At 32.2% G+C, this 21,310-nt stretch overlaps 1 protein-coding gene across 7 annotated transcripts in view; it reads right to left on the bottom strand.

Moving 5' to 3' along the window:
- Positions 1 to 21,310, bottom strand: part of LOC124540469 (zinc finger protein castor homolog 1) — an 84,075-nt gene that overhangs the window by 11,718 nt on the left and 51,047 nt on the right. For all 7 annotated transcript variants that reach the window (XM_047118068.1, XM_047118069.1, XM_047118073.1 and 4 more), the window contains 6 exons: positions 17,020 to 17,101; positions 14,688 to 15,588; positions 14,447 to 14,606; positions 14,134 to 14,266; positions 13,755 to 13,856; positions 13,392 to 13,458 (listed from right to left, as the gene is read on the bottom strand). In XM_047118068.1, coding sequence (XP_046974024.1) covers positions 13,392 to 13,458; positions 13,755 to 13,856; positions 14,134 to 14,266; positions 14,447 to 14,606; positions 14,688 to 15,546 — 1,321 coding nt within the window. In that variant the 5' untranslated portion in view covers positions 15,547 to 15,588; positions 17,020 to 17,101. The remainder of the gene's footprint in view (positions 1 to 13,391; positions 13,459 to 13,754; positions 13,857 to 14,133; positions 14,267 to 14,446; positions 14,607 to 14,687; positions 15,589 to 17,019; positions 17,102 to 21,310) is intronic.

Here is a 21,310-nt window from a genome sequence, read left to right on the forward strand (position 1 = left end):
CAATCTAGACTTAAAATGTTTGCAACGAGTTCGAGTTTATAGTTTATTTGTTTAATGTCTTATAATTGCAAGTTGGATATACTTTATAGATAATCCAAAGTCATTATGCGCTCTTACAATGAAGTAATACAGTTCTAATAAGACTACATTTATTTTCCCCTTGCCCATCTAGAATCTGATTATTATCAACGAGTTCAATAACTGCATCATCAATTCTTCGCATCCGCGCTCGGTCTTCCATCTCAATTGACATTTATTCCCTGCAAGTATCTCTAAAATGTAAATGCGGTTATACGCACCAACCCACAACTCCCTAACTTTGCTTCACCGAAATTTCTCATTCGATCTTATAGCGTTGCAATAAGGCCTATTTTTAAAATTACAAACTGTAAGACGTCTATGTCTTTCGCCACGTACGTCTGTTGTAACTTGATACATTGTATTGATTGGTTTATTAAGAGCGTGTATAGATACAAGGGGTCTTGGTTAACTGGTGGGATGTTATAGTAAATTTCATAGCGCTATGAAAGAGGCAATGAGGCGGGGCGATAGGTGTATGTACGGACAAAGATCTGGCTATTGACACACACTACAACCACCTACTTTAGGCTTATTAATGAACGTGTACAAATTCATATGTAAATATTCGTTAATGTAAAGGTGTGTTGAAATATTTTAATGACAGCGCAAGTTAATAGAAACTTTTTAGATTTTTTAAATGAGTTGTACGTCAGTGTAACTTTTTAATAATATAGTTCGCATTGACAAAGGAAATGATCCATAGTGCTTGCTTATAATAAATTATAAACAATTACAACCCCGACTTAATTCAATTGACATTAATAAAACAAAAATGGAAACCACTCGAGACAGAGAGGCATATCAAGAATCTGAAGCCGCATAAAACAAAACGAAACGAAAAATGCCCTCAGATATTATTGATGATAAAGATTACAAAGGAAAATGGGTAAACCAAAAGGAATACAAGAACTAAAAATATTTCTGAGTACGAATACGTTTATGGAAGTTCCTGGATGCTTAATTGAATTAAAATAGAATCACATGTCCGTTTTGTTCACGACGAGATGAATCATAATTTCCATTGTTGATTACGTCAATGTGTTGCCGTATAATATATTTCGTTGATAATATTTCGGCTAGATCATTTTACGCCTTATCACGTTTAATTAAGGCTTACATTGGTTTCGATGTGTCCATATTAAGTGAATTATGGTTAGTTTTATTAAAATATTCGTTAAGAGATCCAGCGATATGATAATGAATTTTTATATCTATTTCGAGTATTCGATCTGATATTGTATGTTATATTTCGTTTTCCTGTACAGATGGATACATATATTCATATCTCATTGTTATTTCGCACCGTGAGATCTTTTTGTTAACAAAAAGCGAGATCGGTTATAATTTAAAATGTATGCCAGTCTTTTTACGCTGATTTGTTTTCTTTAGTTTTTTTTTTGATTTTGGATTCAATTGTATATTAATTTATATAATGACATTTGTTAAAGCGATGATTTCATATATTTGTTGGATCGAAGGTTTATCGATACACGTCATGAGATCTTTGTTGGATAGAATTGGTGAGGTTATTTTCAAGGTCATTCGCTAAACTACCTTAGAACTATCGATGTTTTATCGAAGCACTAACTAACAATATATTGGCCTTGAAATATAGTCTTCTCCCAGCCAATTATGAATGATCTAATTTAAATTTAACAAGAATGTACGTTTTAATAACGAAAAAAAAAATGATACATTAAGAACATTTATATTTGATATGTTTTTTCTATGTACATTCGAGCCGATATATAAATGGTGTACTGCAATAAAAACATTCGAAACTCCTACTTAATAAGGTCATAACTCATCAGCAATTCGCATTGTATCATCGGATACTTAATTATTCTTATTAAGTAAGTAAAGTCCATTAATTACTTAGTAATATGAAGGGAGACGTTTACACAGCGCAGGCGGTCATAAACTCTTGTCGGCGGATGAAAGAACGCAGATAATTATGAACGTACGCATGCGTAGATCAAATCGGGGACCATCGATCGATAAAGGATCGAGATATGTTCAATCGATTCCCGATTGCTAGTTCTAATACGAATAAACGAAACTCGGAACATCGTTTCGAATTTAGATTCTTTTTACAGAATTCCATTTCTGTTCCATATTTAAATTTGAAATTTTCTGTAGCGATAAATAGTAATCACAATACACAATAGAGACTATAAATCTTCGGCTTTGTTCGGCCATCTCCGCCCCGCCCCGCGCGGTGATTGGAGTAAACGATTCCGCATGATCTTGTTTAGTTTTTGCTCTGTTTAATCTTTCTTGTACTGATGCTGCGTTCTGCGTTACTTTTCGTTTGTTTTTACAATCTCAATCGGAATGGTAGTCAATTAGAACGATCGAAACTGCCTTTTTTGTCTAATTCATCCCGATATGTATCAGAATTGTGGATGGACGTAAGTGTTTTAATTGGTGATGGACCGACGTCAGCTTTTAAGATAATTGTGAGCGTTTAAAGTTGTTTTTTTTTTCTCGTCGTGTTTCGGATTCTGGACATGTCAAATACACGATTTAAAAAATTATCTTTTTTATCGATCGTCATTCTGCTATTTACTTTGTTGGGAACGAGTTTTATAGCTTAGTGATACTAATTAGATTTTTAATTCGCTAGTTGCTTTTATATTATTATTTCATTTCATATTTGACGGTTGTATGAAATATACATAATTTATTATGTTAGATTCAGTTAAGTCGTACGCTCATTGGATTAGAATGAATTTTCAAATAGATCATATCTTGCGTCAATTGACACTTAAGTTATGGTGTAAATGTCTCATTACTGGACAAGAGTTTGCTCTACTATTGAGAACGTCGGAAGCTTACTCCACTATATATTTTTGTTGGTAGATAAATTCGTGGAAAATTTACCAGACACATGTAGGTATCCTCTCGATTTTTTCCTTTACCATCCAGAATGATGAATTATGAAAACAAATTGTGCTCATGACAGCTCAGTTTGCTAGTGGCTTGCGAATTAGTTTTAAGTCGATTATGGCTAGCATTGAGAAAATATCGATCTTAACGATCGAAACACTTTAGTCAATCGATATGTATTCGTTTTTTCATTTAATAGAAAGTTTGTTTTAGAGAATTATTGTTCAATAATTGACATAAATTATAAATAATAATAAGTAAAGTCCCAATTCTCACCTAATAATTACTATAACAATTATTAACTTTAAGTCCTTAAATATATACATTCATTATTAATTAATTTATGTTTACTTTACTTTACTTTTACTTTATTACTTCTCATATCTTTTAATTTTTTTCATCATTGAAAAATATATGACTTTACTCATTTTAGACAGTCCAATTCGTTTCTGAATCGATTCTCAAGCTGATAATCGAAACATGTTCTCGATTCGAACGAGCTATTACATTTCTCGAGTTAAACCGATTAATCAAAAAATCGATTCGACTGTTTTTAATTCCACACAATCTTAATTCGAATTTAAACGCCCTGTATTTGTCAAATGTCAAACTTTAATATAAAATTGTGCCAATGTTTATGAATTATCAAAGTTATTTATCTATTTATCTGTATAAATGATTGAAACATCTTGAAACTTGCTGAGTCTAGGAATATCAAATTTGGAATGAAGATTTATCATTTCATACTGTAAGCACCGGGATTGGCAGATACTAAATTTTTTGCGTATGTTAGGGATATTTTGTGCTTAGCAAGAAAATGTGTTCGAAAGATTATATAACGTACTGTAATTATTGATATTTGACATAAAAATACGCTTAATTTTTTTTTTAATCAAACTGAATAAAATTTAAATCATAACTTGAAAACATAATGTCTGAAAGTCGCATACGCAGGCCATAGGCATATAAAGTAATGTATCGTTTCGCGTAATATTTCTCAGAACAACTAAATATTATCTCCGATCTGTTGAATAAACAATGAATAGTAATTTCTTATAAATATAAGAACGATTTCGCTAAACGCGTATCACGTAGGGCATATAAAATTTACATAATAAACCATTACGATTCTGACACGTGTACCAAAGGAACTTTACGTGTGAATCTTTTGACATTGATGATTTTACTCGAAAATATTTCAACAATATTTTTTGTCTCGCTGGAAAAACGCATTACGCGCTTCCCCCACGTGATGGAAAGTGGGGGGGGGGGTGTGGGACTCCCCGGAGCCCTGGACTGACGCCCAAGCACACCGGGTTTACCCACTAAAAAACCAGCGGTACCCTCTCCGTCTTTCGGCGGGCGCCACGGGATCGCTTACGCATGCTACCGTGACGCCCTAACGGACGTTTCAACACCTACTTTATTAGTGAAATTGATCTAGATGCTCACTTATAAAGGAGTGGGATGAATGAGAGATCAGTATTTCGTTTAGGCTCAGAGGAAGAAGGCAAGATGGCCTAGCCTTGAACGCACTTAAGCTGTTCTGTAAGACAAAATCTCATGTTCACCTTTCGTGTAAACATGGTAAAGCTATGTTATGTGGAGGAATGAGGACCGTGTTGTGAAAAAGATGTTGATCTTGGACTTGGATGGATATAGTCAGGGGATGACCAAAGAAACGATGGATGGATTGTATGGAAGTCGATATGGAAAGAATATGACGTCAGACAGAGAAGTATGGAAAAAGACATGCTGCGTAGACTCCAAATTGTAATAATTATTATAATAGTTAATTTCTTCACTTATTGTAAGTTGAGTTGATAGCCCTTTTTCAGTTCTTCATGAATTACATTGAAAGCTATCTATCCAAATTTTACTATAAAAAAAAATCACATCATCTCCAAAGACGCATCACTTCTATAAATCCAATTAATTAATGCGAATCGAATCTTTACCAAAAGATTCACGATCACTACACTAAACATTGAAATTTAAAAAAAAAAAAACAAACACAATATTAAATACCGCGAATTAATTTTACAAAGAGTTACGTGAAACGATGTTGTTTTCTTATATTTCCGTTGGGTCGTAAATAAATAAAATTTAACTCCGCGCAAACTTAAGTTATTCGGAGAAACCTAAGTTATTGCAGCCAGAACACGTAATCGAAAATCCTCGACGCCATTCCGATTTTACAGCTTTTTATCTCGACCATGTTTCGGGACCGCAAACATAGAGCTATGTATATTATAGAAGTGGCATCCGCTTATTAAAATAGCTTAACTATTAACCGACTTAAAAAAGGAGGTTATTATTCCATGAACAATAAATATAGTCCGCTATGCCAGCTAGCTAGACCTTTAGTTGACATTTATTAACTATTAGCAGATATTAAGTTGTTTTTTTAAATATCACATAATGAATAGTCGCAAAATATTAGAGTGACAGCTCTAAAATTTTTATGTGCTGCTTAACTTAGTCGATATATAGTGCCATTTCTAATGTTAATTTTGCTCTATGCCAGTTGTATCACGTGATAAGAACAATGCATTTTTTTTAATCAAGACACAAACAAGTCTTAAGTCTAATTCAATAATGGATGCTTAGTGATAAGATTTTAGACGTAGCTTACTTATTATGTAGATTTAAATCAGATTTAAATACTGTATGTTATAATAAATTAAAGCATTCTAATGTATTTTTGAATCTGTTAATATATTGTAACTTTATAACCAGTGTATCTTGAGCTTCGGTTTCACTACTTATCAAATGACCCGGGAATAAGTGTCCCAGTACCCGGGTTCAAACCATTCGACAGATTCAAAGACATACGTCATTTTTCAATTAACATTACAAATCGTAAATTAAATCACCTGTTACCCAAAAGTGATCGAAGTAAATAGATCGGATACTTAAAATTTGTTGCCATCTCGAATATTTATTTCAAAGAATTAAATCAAATTTCCAGAAACGATCAAAACACCTCACCTACATGGTCAAGGACCATATACGGTATCGTTTTAATACTCGTATGCAATAATAACGCTCACCTCAAATAGCTTTTTGTAACAAAAAGGACGAAGCATCGCCGTATCACATAATGCATTATAATTTTATACAAAGATACAAAATGCGAGCCAAATGAATATGCAAAGGCGATGCGTACGATTGAGTTATTGTCATCGTTTGCGTGTGTGCGTCGAGCTTTATTTGCATGTACTTTTCACATGGAGAGGACCTTTGCATGTGTGTGTTACCTTAGACCGTATCAATTACACACAAATATACCTTTAATCACTATCACTGCATTCGATTAAAACCTATCGAATTTTCACAGAGTATCCACAGCATATACATTTAAAAACTAGGTCTGATATCACTATAGTATAGTTTTAAAATGCACATTGAATCAGATTTAAAAAATAACAAAAGATCGACGAGAAAATCCATAACACAATATGTATTCAATTTCTTATTATTTTTTTAAATGCTTTATTTCGATTCAACTCATAAAGGTCATCGCATAATGAACTTGGCTTAATACATAAAAAAAAAAAAACAAACAAAAAAAGTACTCCGGGCTATGTTGAGGGACCTCTGCGTGTGTGGGTGCGTTGTGTGTGTGAGCTGCGCACACGCAGGCATAGGAAGAAATGCATACTTTATGACGTCTGTTCACATTCTGCGCGGTGCCACAAAGAAATTATACGCGTATTAAATCCATGGAGGTGTGAGTCTTTTTTTTAGTTTTATACATACATACAATCGCTAGTGAATCCTGGATTACAATATCGTTGATTATTCGTATGTTGGATATGAATTTTGAATCGGAATGTTGGTACCTAGTAAAAATCTAGATTTTAACTTATAAACATGTTAACTATAATTATATAAGGTTATAGTTATAAGAATAATAAGAGTTATCAATAAACTTAACTCAAGACAGTTTAAACTACATATACGAGTCAATTGACTCTCCTTTTAAAATTTAAGGCTAAATTTAACTATATCATTATTAAAGTTATTGATTTCGGGATATTTACCATGTTCAGTCTCGTGAACAAGACATTCGTAGATAATGTCGAAATATCGAGCTCCACCGAACAAAAATAAAAAACATGGTAAATATCGCGAAATTAATAACTTTAATAATAAAAATAACCATGTTAATTTAAAATCTTATATAACTACATATATCATTATTCAATTAGTAGTAGTTTTTATTAACTTTGAAAATGAAAATTAATAAAAGAAAATCGTCAGTCTTTTGTTCAGCGGTAACATTTCAATTCGTCGCCAATTTTTTAATAAGCCAACTTTAATATATGAGAAAATTAACATACGATAAATAAGTTTTTGGTATAAATGAAAATATGTTTGGAATTATATTTAAATGGCGTCCATGCATCTCGTGTTCCATTATGAAGAGGATACGATGCTAATTAACAAAGAAACATACACACATGTTGCATAAACGATCGTTCTGCATCCTCTCTGTAGGAAGCTTGTATCTTGATCAGATGTAACCAGTAACGGACCGGTTGTTTAGGGAAATTTCAAGCGTGAAATTAAAACTATTTGGTGGAAAAATTGAACAAATTATAAATTTGCCAAAAATCAGTTTCAAGCTACTAAGAGCGTTAGCTAATTTTTGAGTGTTACCATATTATATTTTCGTAAAGATAATTTTTGTAAATCATTGTATTAGTGGTTAGAATGCGTGTATCTTAAATGATGATTGCAAGTTCAAATCTTAATGCGAGTAGTGTTATCGTAAATAATGGTGTTATTATATAAAATATGAGTAGAATTGCCACATATACACAAAACAACTGTTCAGATTTATATCATAATAATATAACTTGTATAGGCCCATAGATACGTACAGCAAGTAATAGGTATTTTTTAAGACGATAATTTATCTCAAATCTCGATAACAGTGGAATTAATTGCTTAATTTATATACACGTGCTCAGCTAAAGGAAATGAAGAGATAACGTTGAGCCGCATTGAAGCAACACGGTGGGTTAATCTCCGAATTTGTCTTAGGAAACAATAAAGAGATTATTATTGAAAGCTATTTAATTATCAAAGATCTAGATTATTTAAGAACTGTGTAAGTATAAATTTTTAGTGTTTCGGAAATGGTTTTGAAATTTGATTTCGGTTAGTCGAGATCGTTGTTTATTATATTTTTACTAACAAAACGATTAGTCAAAGTATTTTTCTTTAAACTATATCTTCAAATAGTCACTAGCACCCATATGATAAGTACCATTAAGCGGCATTTGTAAGTCAATCTACGCATTTGAAATAAAATATATATATAATATTATAAATGTGAAAGTAACTCTGTCAGTCTGTTGCTCTTTCACGACCAAACCGCTGAACCGATTTTGATGAAATTTGGTATGAAGCAAACTTGAGCACCAAGAAAGACAACAACAACCAACACACTAAACGCAAGCGTAACTGCGGGCGACTACTAGTAAAATACAATGCAAGCAAGGTCACGGGAAACGCGCAATAAATTATTCTAGTTTAAATTACTTTTAATTTTTACTTATATAATTATTATTAAGCTTGTTTTCGCAAGATTTACAACACAATAAAGACCTCCGCTGATAATCGTTTTATTAGTCGAAACATCGATACGGAGGAGTGATTATTATAATCGATAACTAATTAAAAGCTCTATCGATTGATAAATCGATTACGAAGCAATCGAGAGCCTGATTTAAAAAGGATGTGATATCATTCGTTTTATTTAAAAATATATGTATTATGATTATTGTATGCGGGTTCCGTATGGTGGTTTTTTGTTCTAATTTCTTCACGATAATAAATTAAACTCAACAAATATACTAATATTATAAATGGGAAAGTATTTCTATCTTTCTGTTTGTTGCTCTTTCACAGCCAAAACTAAACCTAATACGATGTTATTTGGTATAGAGCATAGACCCTAAGGGCATAGAGTTACCAATTAATGTCTAACAACTAACCCCTAATACGGGAGCGAAACAACGAGCGATCTTAAGGGGAAAGGCCCAACAGTGGGACCTTAATAGGTTTTAAATAACAAAGTTAGTTATATATGTAAAAAGTAAAGGTTTTTGTTATAGTCCAACGGAACCCTAATACAAATCTTTATTTAGTACGGAAACTAATATTTTATAATAAATATTCAGAAAACTTAATAATCGGACAAGATAGAAGCAGTGTTTTAATAACCATAATTAACAATTTTAAAGTATAAATTATTGCTTTATCGCCTCGGGTTCGTATCGGGGCCAGTTAGAGCGAGACAGCTGTATATTTAATATCAAATCCGATCATAGAACGAGTGAGATGGAAAACGTGGGAAGTATAGACGCAATTGATTATTAATCTCTGATTTTTGAAAAATTATGTAATAATATTATTATGGATCACTTAGTTACAGATTCGATTACAGAGAAAACTAAAAGATGTTACTTCAATATATTTTAATAATACGAATTAATTTTTGATATTTGTATTTGGAACACAAATTAAAATTGTATGTGTATTGCATGTAGGGAAGCCTCAGTGTCTCATCCAGTACGATTTTTTTTTAATTAACACGACAAATGTTCACTATATAATAGTGCATTGATATTCCATTCCATTTTCAAATAACAAAATAAATTATAGATTTTACATCGAATTCTATTTTCAAATTCAAAAATAAACGAACGATATTATGAAATCAATTTAAATTGAACGCGACAATACCGAGTATAGAATTATAAACTCGATTAATATTAAAACGATTGTGCTGTGAGTGACATTGTGCTTGACATTAATTTCTTAGAAAGCCCTGAATTCATTAAGTCTGGAATGAATGAGAATGCAAATGAATCTGACTAAATAGTCACTCGGTGTCTAGGATCATGTTTTGAATTCAGAACTTGTAACTAGAAATAGGTGTGAAGTTTGCGTTAGTGTGCGTCGAATAAATCGATTTTGTTTTATAAAATCGATATGTTTTATATCGAATCGAGAAATTTGTAGCGTTGACAAAACATTAAAACTAAATACAACATTTAAATGACGAATGTAAGTTAAGGAAAAAGCTTTCAATTTTTTTTTGTGGGCTGTTAAAAACGTTATCTTAGTCATCCTTAAAGCTTGTAAATAAGATTCAAAGACTAACTACAATCGATGTTAGTCTCCCAGGTGTTACAAAGCACCGCAGTCTCACGACAATAGAGCAAATCGCCGCGCACCGGACGCAATGGAACGAACTATTATACGGTAAATGGGAAACTATTTGCCTATTGCGTGCCCCACCGGCCTCGGAAACTTAGCTTAGGGGGAGCGCAGACGGGCGGCTAAGACTAAATTGTCGTACGAACGAAATTGCATATCCGTTGTTTGAGTAAATAATGTATATGTAAAATAAATGTCGTCTGTCTGTCATAATATAAGTAGTTTATTAGTTATCTGATTTCAATGACTTAATAAGAATTTAGGTTATATCGAATAAGAGAACAAAACGTAAATAATAAGATTCTCGTTTTGGTCTTTTGGACAATTCAAAGTCGGCCTTCAAATAAATTGACTCACAAATAGGACAAACGAACTTTCAAAAAGTTTAACTAACAAACTGTATTGTTTAAACTCTGTGCGATAAGATTGCAACATTATTTATAAGAAAACTGTTTTCTAATTAAGATGTTTCCAACAGCTAATTCAATAAGGCTCACTACAAACATAAGACAATGACTAAAAATATATAGTTGAATAATTCAAAATTGATTTTATTTATCACTGGAACAACATATATTATCCAAATTAAATTAAATAATTCGAAAATCCGAAACAGAAAATAAGGTCTTTTATAATGCCCAGTCCATATCACATTAACAGCATCTAACACTGTTACCAATTTAAAGCGTGACAAAAATACACATATAAATGACCTAATACTGGGTCATATAAAGCATTACGAAATGGGAGTATATTAACTCGCTCCCAACGGCGGGACTCAATTGAGTGAATTCGTTCTATTGAGGAGATTAAAGCTGAGGTTTCCACAATTACATCTGGGGGCCGTCGAGGAAGGGACCTAAAACTAGCCGGATTGAATTCAACGTTTTTCCTCGTTACTAACTTTGATTTACAACAGTTTTTTCTCCACTTATACACGTCATGGCCTGTTGAGTATTGTTTAATCTATCGTCGTGTTCTAAATTTAAACGCTATTATTTTTATGAATAGAGAAATGATACAATTTTATAAGGATGAATGTTTATATACCTACGTCTAATATTTAAAAAAAATTGAATTTAAAAATGGAACACCTATGAACCCAGGCAAGTACTACTATATATATGTGCTTAATTGGTGTTTATAATTCGTCTCGTGTTCGATGATGAAGAAAAACATCGTGATGAAACCTGCGTGTACCTAATTTTATCGACATTCTGCCACATGTGCATTGAAACAGCGTGGTGGAATATGTTCCAAACACTCTCCTTAATGGGAAGCCTTAGCCCAGTAGTAGGAAATTTACAGGCTGTTACTTTACTTTTTTCTGTTTTACTAATGAATATCATTCAACACAGAACTCTCCAGGTTCAACGTCCAAACGGACAAATATTTGTTTAGAATCGATAATTAAGACAAAACAGCCGAAATAGCCGATCACAGAATAAATTAGTGGCATGTCACATTTCACGGATACGTGTAAAGAATCCACCGTTTTGTGGTAAAATATTTTAGACTGTGGCGGTGCTTTCGAACTTATATTTTAATTATGTTTGTGGTGCATATAATTATTGGAACAGTTACGTTTCACTATTTGCTCGTTTCAATTGAAGCGGGAGATTTGTTACTGGACTTTTTAAAGGATTTTATATGTTTAGTGGTTTTTTATTCACTGTACACTGCAATGCATAAAATAAAATAAATCCACTGGTGGGTCGATAAAAGATAAAATTCCATTTTTGAATTTTGTATAATTAAATTAGGCTTTAATAAATAAAACCTTTTTTATCTAAAAAAATAAATAATTCATTCATCATTAATTGTATTTGGAAAGTACCCACAAAACATACACAATTTAAAAAAAATTGCTTTTGTATTTCGAACGATAATGTTGTTCGTCTATATTTTATAAAAAAAAATACCTATTATGAAATAGTACATGTTAAGATTGTTTTTAAAAATAGAATAGGTAAATTTGAGCAGGGAACGCTGAAATTAAACAACATAGCAATTATGCTAATATAATTATAAAAACATGTATGTTATGTTTTTTTTAAATTCTATCTTCAATCAAAAGATTTCAACTCGTGATAATTCAATGTAATTTTCGTTACAAATATACAAATCAGCTTTTAAATAAATAATGTATAATAACTGCTAGTTTTTACTTAATTCGACTTATCTTGCCAGGAAAGCACAAATTAATTTCCATGTGCTTAATTAGTGTTTAAAATTTGTCTGCAGTTGTGAAGGAAAACATCGTGAGGAAACCTAACCTTCTAACTTTCTCAAAGGGAGAAGATACCTTTGCTCAGCATGGGGTAATTTACGGGCATGTTGATATATTATTCAAATCAAATCAAACCAAATCAAAATAAACTTTATTCGAGTAGGCTTTTACAAGCACTTTTGAATCGTCATTTTACAATTACTAAAGCTACCACTGGAAAGTAGATTCCACTGAGAAGAACTGGCAAGAAATTCAGTAGTTATTTTTCAACGTTTAAAAAATAGTCATGTTTGTTAAATACAATTATGTATGTATGTTGTATATCCTGCCTGGAAGTCAACAAGTGTTGGTGGATTTGCCACTAAGATGGTAACTTGAGGAGTCAAGGAGTAACGCAAGTTACTTGTTGTTTTAAACTTTATACATCGTAATGTCCGCTAATCTAAGCATGCTGACACTAATTATGCTCTCAGCGAGAATTAGACCAATTATCGTCGTATATGTGTCAGGCTGGTTCGTTTTTCTCGTATTTACACAATCCTAAGGTTTTCTTTTATTTAACACTAGCCTGATAATTAACTGTATTTCTATTTATTTATGTATGTGGCTGGTTTATGTTGCGAACTCTAATTTAACTAAGTATGTTTTTGAAGATAATTTTCGGAACTATTTTCAATACTATGTTATATTTCACATATTGCTATAATAATTTTCTATATTAAAAAAAGTATTATTTATAAAATGTATTTATTATTTATTTGACATATATTTTCTTTTGAGTGTTGCCAGTTATAAAAAAACATTGATAACATACTGATTTCTTTATTCATTTTTTAATAGAGACATGGAGGTATTTGCTGTGATTATATTTTCTATATAGCGTTATTGGACTATGTATCATGTAGTGGTTAATTTAAGGTCGAAAATCGCTTGATTATTAGTAAAGGACACTTACCGCTCGCCTGGAGTTTTCTTTCTTGTGAATCATCACCGTCCATCATCGATTGTTTTTGGAAGAAGTTCTACAGATTAAAAAAATAACATAAATACAACTTTTCTTATAACTTTTATGAATAGTGTTATTAGTTAAGTCATTTCGGAAATTTATTAATTTTTAATTAGAATTTTGTATTTAAATTTAGAATTGAACCAGTGATCTCATACATCGATATATTACTAGTAATCTTATTATCAGCAAGTATAATTAATAATTAAAACAAAACTTTTCAAACTGACTTAACACAAGTGAACATAAAAACGTCCATAATTAAATATATAATATATATGTTATATATTATATAGTCATAGTTGAACTAACCATTTGTAAGTTAGCTAAGTCTTCGAGATTTTTCCTCATCAATATACTTTGTTGTTCGAACTCCGATACGCTGTTGCCGGCGCTCGATGTTGTCGACTGTTCCTATGGGTAAAAATATTATAAAATAAGTAAATCGATTGTTTAGATATTTATAATGTGTCACATAATATATATTTAATGTAATAAAATGTTGAATATTGTGATTACAGAGTTTATCAGGTTTGTTGGTAGAAATTACTTTATACTTTACACAAGTTTAACCTTATAAAACTACGATTTCAAATAGCTTGTAAAACCTAAATGAAACTTATATTAATTAAATCTTAGAACTTAATTATAATTACAAAAATAAATAATGAGCGTTTTACAACTTTAATACCTGTCCATCTGTATCTCTGGACACGCTGAGATCCAAGGTTTGGTCTCCATCATCAGAACTGCCTTCCTCCTCCTGGTTTTGAGATCGAAATAGCCTCATTGACTGTTGATTGATAATCTGAAGCGCCCTTTGCCTGACAAAATAACAAACAATTATTAATACTTTTTCATAATTACTTCATACTTATGATGTATGATAAACAATTAAGCACATGAATATTTAGTAGTGCTCGACTGGGCTTGAACCCGCAATCATCAGTTAAGATACATGCGTTCTAACCATTTAAATAAATGTGTTATTTAATAGTATTCACCTCTGAGCTTCTATATCGTTGTCTGGTGTCTTCGGAGGTGTAATGTTAGTCGACCCCTCGTCTTCAGTAGCCGACGACGACCTCCGGAAACTTCTGTCAGTACCGTCACCAGAGTCGTGACGTCGCTTCAGACTCAAAGGCAGCTGGGTGAACGGTTTGCCTGACAGAGACATCATATGTCATTATCGAAACGAAAAAAATACATGAATCATTATTATGTTGATATTGAATACCATCTTACCTTGAAGTGCCTCCAACGCTCTTATCTGCCCACTTATAGCATCGGCTACTTCATTCGACGATAGCCCGTAGATTCCGAGTAACTCCTTCATCGTATTCATGGCGTAGTCCCTTAAGATTCTATTGCTTGCGTTAGAAGCGTCACCATTCTGCTGTACCTCATTCTCGACCGCGTCCTGATTCTCGAGTCTCTCGTTGACGTTGATACTCTGACCTTTGATCTCGTCATCCGAATCGGACTCCCGTCTCCTCGGCGGAGAGTTCGTCTTAATTAACTGGGATATAGCGAATGGATTTTTGGCACAGAAGGTTTTGTTTTGTAAATTACTAAAGTTTAATATCGTACGATCCTTGTCGGCGTCCCTGTTCATCTGCAGGCTGTGTATGTACGAGCGCTGGAACGAATCGACTTTCTTATCGTCCGATAAACTATTTTGGTAATTCGTTTCTATGTTTTCATTTGAGTCGGTGCTAAGTCGCCTGCTCAGGTCGACCGCGCCGCCTTTTAATAGACTAAAGTTCTTGACTCCTATCTTAGCGTAGCTCGCTCCATCTCTCTCGTCCTCGACCTGTTCTGGAGTGGTCCTGTCGTTGCCGTTCACGGAGCCCGTCTCGCAATTGGCGCCGTTCGAGTCGTCGGAGAACGTCGTCGCGTTAGGAGCACACCTCGGCTTGAAATTCTTCCGCTTGTTCCTTTTCGGCATGTTGTAGTATGGGGACATGTCCGTGCTGTGCTCCTCTTGGTGGTCGGAGTTCTCCGTGTTCCAGGTCGAGTCATGGTGCAGATACAAGGGTTCCTCCGGTCCAGCCTGCAGTCTTTCGTGTATCGATTCCTGGTGAGCCGCCATCGCAGTAGTCATCGCTCTCGGCCTCCGATTACCGCGACTTGAAGCGAGTCCGACCTGTGACAATACGGGCCGGTCAGTTTCATAAGATTACAAACAATAAAATTTGAATTCAACACATTTTAGTATCCAATAATAACAGTGATTCATTTTGGTTCGATTTAAATTGAGACAATGTGTTGAGAGGAGACAATAGTCTTTTGTTGATGCTGAGATTAGCTGAATACTGAAGAATGTTTTGATATCGTTTTAAAATTTTCTCTTCGTTGTTTGAAAATAATAAATTGATTTCAATGTATGTATGTGATGACGGAGGTCATTCACCTTCGAACTTTAACGTGTATCGATTGGAAGTCGTATCGATTATTATTAATAGCTACTAGTTGCGCTCCGAGGTTTCGTCCGCGGTTGAGGTTTATACGTGCATTTTTCGTAGAGTTTACTATTGATTGACGTTTATAGTTGTTGCTGTTCTACTTAATTTTGTAACATTATATAGTTACGTACCTCCATAAATATATGTAATACCTAATACCTTTTTATCATCACCTGATAAATGCCACTATCATTAAACATAGATGCTATGTCCCTTGTGCCTTTAGTTACACTGATGCCTTAATCTTTGAAACCGGAACACAACAATACTAAGCACTGACCACCCAGAGATCCTTACACAAAGCCCTACCACCAAGAAAATATTGGTATTTGGATAATTATACAAATTACAAATTTACTTTTGACTATTTCGAGCTGTTACCCTTTCTATATTATAGGAATACTTGGAAATACTTGTAGTGTAATCCATAAGAAATAATCTATACTATCACGATATGAAAATACTAGATCGGTGTTTTTGGTAAATTTAAATTACACTTTTTCTTGGATTTACCAAAGCGGTCCATCAAGGCGGCCGTGGGTACAACTTGCAGTGGAGAATTTTAAATGAATAGCGGGTTTTTTTCATTAATTTTTTGTATCGATGAAAAGTTCCCACACGATTAATCTTTATAAAAACGTTGCATGTACAGATAACAGTTTCACTATTTATTTAGATAACGTGTTATTTATATAAGATTAATAAACGATGATAATTACATAGTATGAAACAAAGTTGCTTACTCGTCTGTCCTTGTATATGCTTAGGTCTTTAAAATACGCAATGGATTTTTAAGTTTTGATTTTTTAGTAAATAGAGAGAATCAAAAGGAAGTTTTATATGTATAATAAAAGCAGAATATAGTAGATAATGACTGAAAAACTGTGTACATTGTGAGAAATTTGCAGTAGGTATATTTGGTATAAGCACTGCAATCGTGCGAAGCCGGGATAGTTCCCTATCATATAAATGTTACAAAATGCACAGTTGACTTATTCGGGAATACATTGCAAGCCTGTAAACAAATATACCAGTCACAAGAGTTTTACACTACCCTGTATCGAAAATATCATCTAAGCGCCAACCATATGACATGTTAAAAATAAACTTACCAAGGAATTAATTTTCTATTCAGTTACATCCTAATTGGCTTAGTATGTATTTATTTCAGTCTTCGATCAGCCAACAGATAACCTAAAACAAAAAAAAAAACAAAAACTTTAAACGTTTTATTACAAACAAATTAAATCAACCTAATAAGATACATTAAAAAACTTAATAATTTAGCAATATCGTGTAATAGAAAACATGTAGGTAATTACTCTAGTTTGGTAATTGTATATTATTAAAAAAAAAAAACCCGAGATTGCCTTAAGATTAACAAACAAAGCGGTCAAGGTATTCGAAGCTATAATAAAATCGGCGAACACGCTAAATTCGCGTAAAACGATACGCATATAAAAAAAAGCCGTCCCGTTTTCTAGACGAATCGACGTAATTCGCTGTAATTTAAAAAATATAGATAAAAAATCACAAAGTATCACGCATCGATCAACTCGCTATGAAATTAATTATATTTAACATATAAGATCTGTTTTCGAGAAAACGAGCTGGCGTGCTGAGGCGATAGAAAAAAAAATATATAAACTCGTATTCGAGTCGAAATAAGTTACGTCGGTTTACAATTACTCGTTAAACTTACGGCCTTCGGGCGCCGTTATAATCGGACTTGTTATCAAGACGTTTTTACTTCTCAAACTTTTTTTTTAATTTTCGTTGTTTTCGATATTTGAATTTGATGTTTATAATTTACTTTCAGTAACCGGCTTCCGGGTATTACCGGGATATGTAAGGAACTATCCTTTAATATAATATGTACAAGTATTTCATAATACATAGAATATTTGGTCGGATTATAACCCGGATTACTGGCCGATATGTTTAATGTTTTTTTAATATAAATAATTGTATTTATCATTTAAGATCCTTCTATTCGCAAATAAAAGGACTCGTTTGTTGAACACACAATAACCGAACGATGAAACAATAAAGGAAAGAAAGAAATAATTATTGATATTAAATAAGTATTACGGGAGCGCTTATGGTGAATAGGTTAGTATCTTACAAAACAATTAAGTAGATATTTCAACATGGAATCTGGAGGTGTTTATGCAGCCATTGTAACCGCTTTGATTCTCTAGTTAACAGTTTATCAGGATTATCGGTATAATCTAGGTTCGATATTAGACTTGTGACCTGTGCCTGGGAAAGCACAGATAGTCCAGACCAGAATCGGTCACCTTTGGCATCCTACACATTAGAGATAGAACCATAGAGAGGATATTTGTTTTAAATTATGTTTTACGTAATTGTCTAATCCTTGAAATCTAAACTAAGTCCGAAATTCTTTTGAGAGAACAGTCATAAAAATATCAATGAAGTAGAATAACTAATATATTAATACTTGCATGTTACAAGATTGATTAAAATTAATTTACACTCCATATTAATGTATAATAATCATGAGCAATTTCGAAACGCTCGCTTAAACTTGGCGTATCAAATAATACTCATAATACATTGTTCATGTAAGCTCTTGATGATGTATAAGCATATTACATACGAGATCAGGTCTTATAGAATCGAAGTTAGTGGGTTCAAGACTGAGAAACCGCCACTAATCTTTCACGTAGAAAGAAGTATTTTTTGCCCAGCTGTGGGAAATTCATTGGATCATTTATTTTATATTTTTAATTTGCACAAATTTCGTTTGAATACATGTTTTTTTTTAATTGAACGCTCGCTTGAATACTCACAAAAATGTAATTATTTACATCCTTTTGATAAAACTTTTTACATCGAATTTATTCTATTCATCAGATACAGATAAATATATTCACAATTAGTTGTATGTTAAATTAATTATGACATGTGTATACAGACATATTTTTAGATAAATAATAGAGAACAGTCACACTTTTGTTAATTGTAAAAAATATCGTATTTTTATAGATTATGAATACCAAACTTTTTGTGAATAGATCTTACTTTTTGACTAACACTTAACGATTGAACGGATTTTGATTAAATTTGTAGTAGAGATAGCTTAGACTATTATGGAAAATCTACCTAATAGTTTCCGAAGGAATTATTATAAATATTCCATGTTATAAATGCGAAAGGCACTATATTTCTCTATCTCTGGTGCCTTTGTCACTGCTAAGCTGTAGAACCGATTACCGATTATATTACCCTTAAAACACAAGTGAAACCGTGGGCGTCTAGTATATTAAGAGCATTATTTGCCTGATTGTCACGTTTTTACTCCTAAACAGATCACCACAAAATTTTAATGACATAGGTTACCTAGGCACCTAGAACAACCACGGTAGCTTGTGAAAGCGATCCCGTGGCGCCCGCCTAAGAAACAGACCGCTAGTTTTTTAGTGGGTATTCCAGTGTACACACCACACACCAACCCCTCCCCCCCACTTCTACGTGGGGGAAACGCGTAACGCGTTTTTCCAGTGAGATTAAAAAAGGAACCTAGCACGCGGCAGATACCGCAGGCGTTAACTAGTATCGTAATAAATTGTTTTAACATGATGCCCATTGATTTCATGAGCTTGAGATTTTTTTATACAAAAAGTACTCGGTGGTTTTTTTCGAGTGTTCGTTAAACATTCGATATATCATTTTTCCAAGTAAAGAATAAGTTAGTTAAGTAAAAAAGATGTTATGTTGTGGTTTTTGCGAATGATTTGTAATAAAGAGCGGTTTACTAAATATAAAATATGTTATTACAAATATCTATGATTTAAGTTATACTAAGTTATGTAAAGTTAAGATGATATTTTCTGAAGTTTTATCGAGTATTCTGAGTAAAAACACATGTGAAAACTGTCGTCAATATTGGAAGTTAAAAAAGGCCAAATAAGTATTTTTGCGCTGTATTATAAATAAAGATATATTAATCATTAATTCTTAAGTTTGCACAATATAGCTGAGTTATGAGAACATCACATGAAGTATGTTAAAGTTCACATATCCTACTTTGAAGTAATGTTCTTAAATTAGTTTCAAGCCTTCTTTTAAAGTGGAGTGGAGTTTGTATCAAGCACTGGGGCCTACAGGCAGTTGCTTAGAAGACAAGAGAATTTGAGAGTAATTCTTAATCTTCGTTTTAAAATAATTAATTTAATGTTACCAACGGTTTGGAATCTGGATGAAGAAATGACAAATTCAGTATTTACTCTTTTAGATAATTATTTAATTACGATTGTATTCTAATTGATAATATTAAATAAAATAAAGATATATTTGTTTGATAAAAAGTTGCGTCATACCCTTAAGCTTAGAGGAACACGTTTCAAATTTATAACGATTGACACATATCGATAAAATCCCGTCTCTAGTTGTCACATCACAAGTTATTCGACATCGACAACTAAGAAATGTCAACATGTCACGTCACTCGCATTTCTAAGAAACAATGGATGGATTTGAGTTTTATTTTTGTATATGATTTGGTCGTTTGTATATATTTAGGTATTTATCGAGTGTGCTAAGTATGAATAACTTTATCGATATACTCTTTTTATGTACGTGATAGAATTTTTCGATTATTCGTTATCGATATTCGATAGATGTGTCAATTCATTTAAATGTTTTATATATTCATTTTACAAATGAAAATTGTGTTTATTAAAGCATAATTGAACATAGCTTTTTGAGTGATAACGGATTATTAAAACTGTATAATATACTAATATTTATAATCATAATTAATTTTAAAATCGACCATCAGAGCTACATACAATATTATAAATTAAATGTGTCGCTAGCTTAAATAACTATTAATAGAATTTAAACAAATGAAATCGTTTCTTTATCGATATAGATAGATAATCTATACTTAATCAGCCTTGAATTTGTAACAGAATGGAGTCATTGTCTATGAAACAAAAAGTTTTATTAAGCTAAGTCTATGATTATGTAAAGTGTAAAGGTCATGTATTGTAATTACAGTCATGTAATTATTTTGTAATTTATAATATCAATATTAAGGATGTCAAATCTATTGTAGCTATGACTTTGGTACTTTTACTTTTTATATTGTCTTATATATATCAATACTTGTACGTTTGTTAGTAATTGAACTAATAAGAAACGTTTGTACAATTTTCGATAGCTGATTTAATTATAATACAGTAAATAATTAAACAAAAGCAAACACCTAAGATCTCTTTATTGTTTTTAGGAAAAACTAATGAGTTTATTTACAGTCGTGATGTTATTATGTATGTATTCTTATAAAATAAATTTATCGTTCAATTTTTTTTTTAACAATACAGCACGTCGGTCCAACGCAATACACCATACAGCCATGTCATATTGTGTACA

This window comes from Vanessa cardui, chromosome 25 (genome assembly GCF_905220365.1).
Source record: "Vanessa cardui chromosome 25, ilVanCard2.1, whole genome shotgun sequence".
NCBI lineage: Eukaryota > Metazoa > Arthropoda > Insecta > Lepidoptera > Nymphalidae > Vanessa > Vanessa cardui.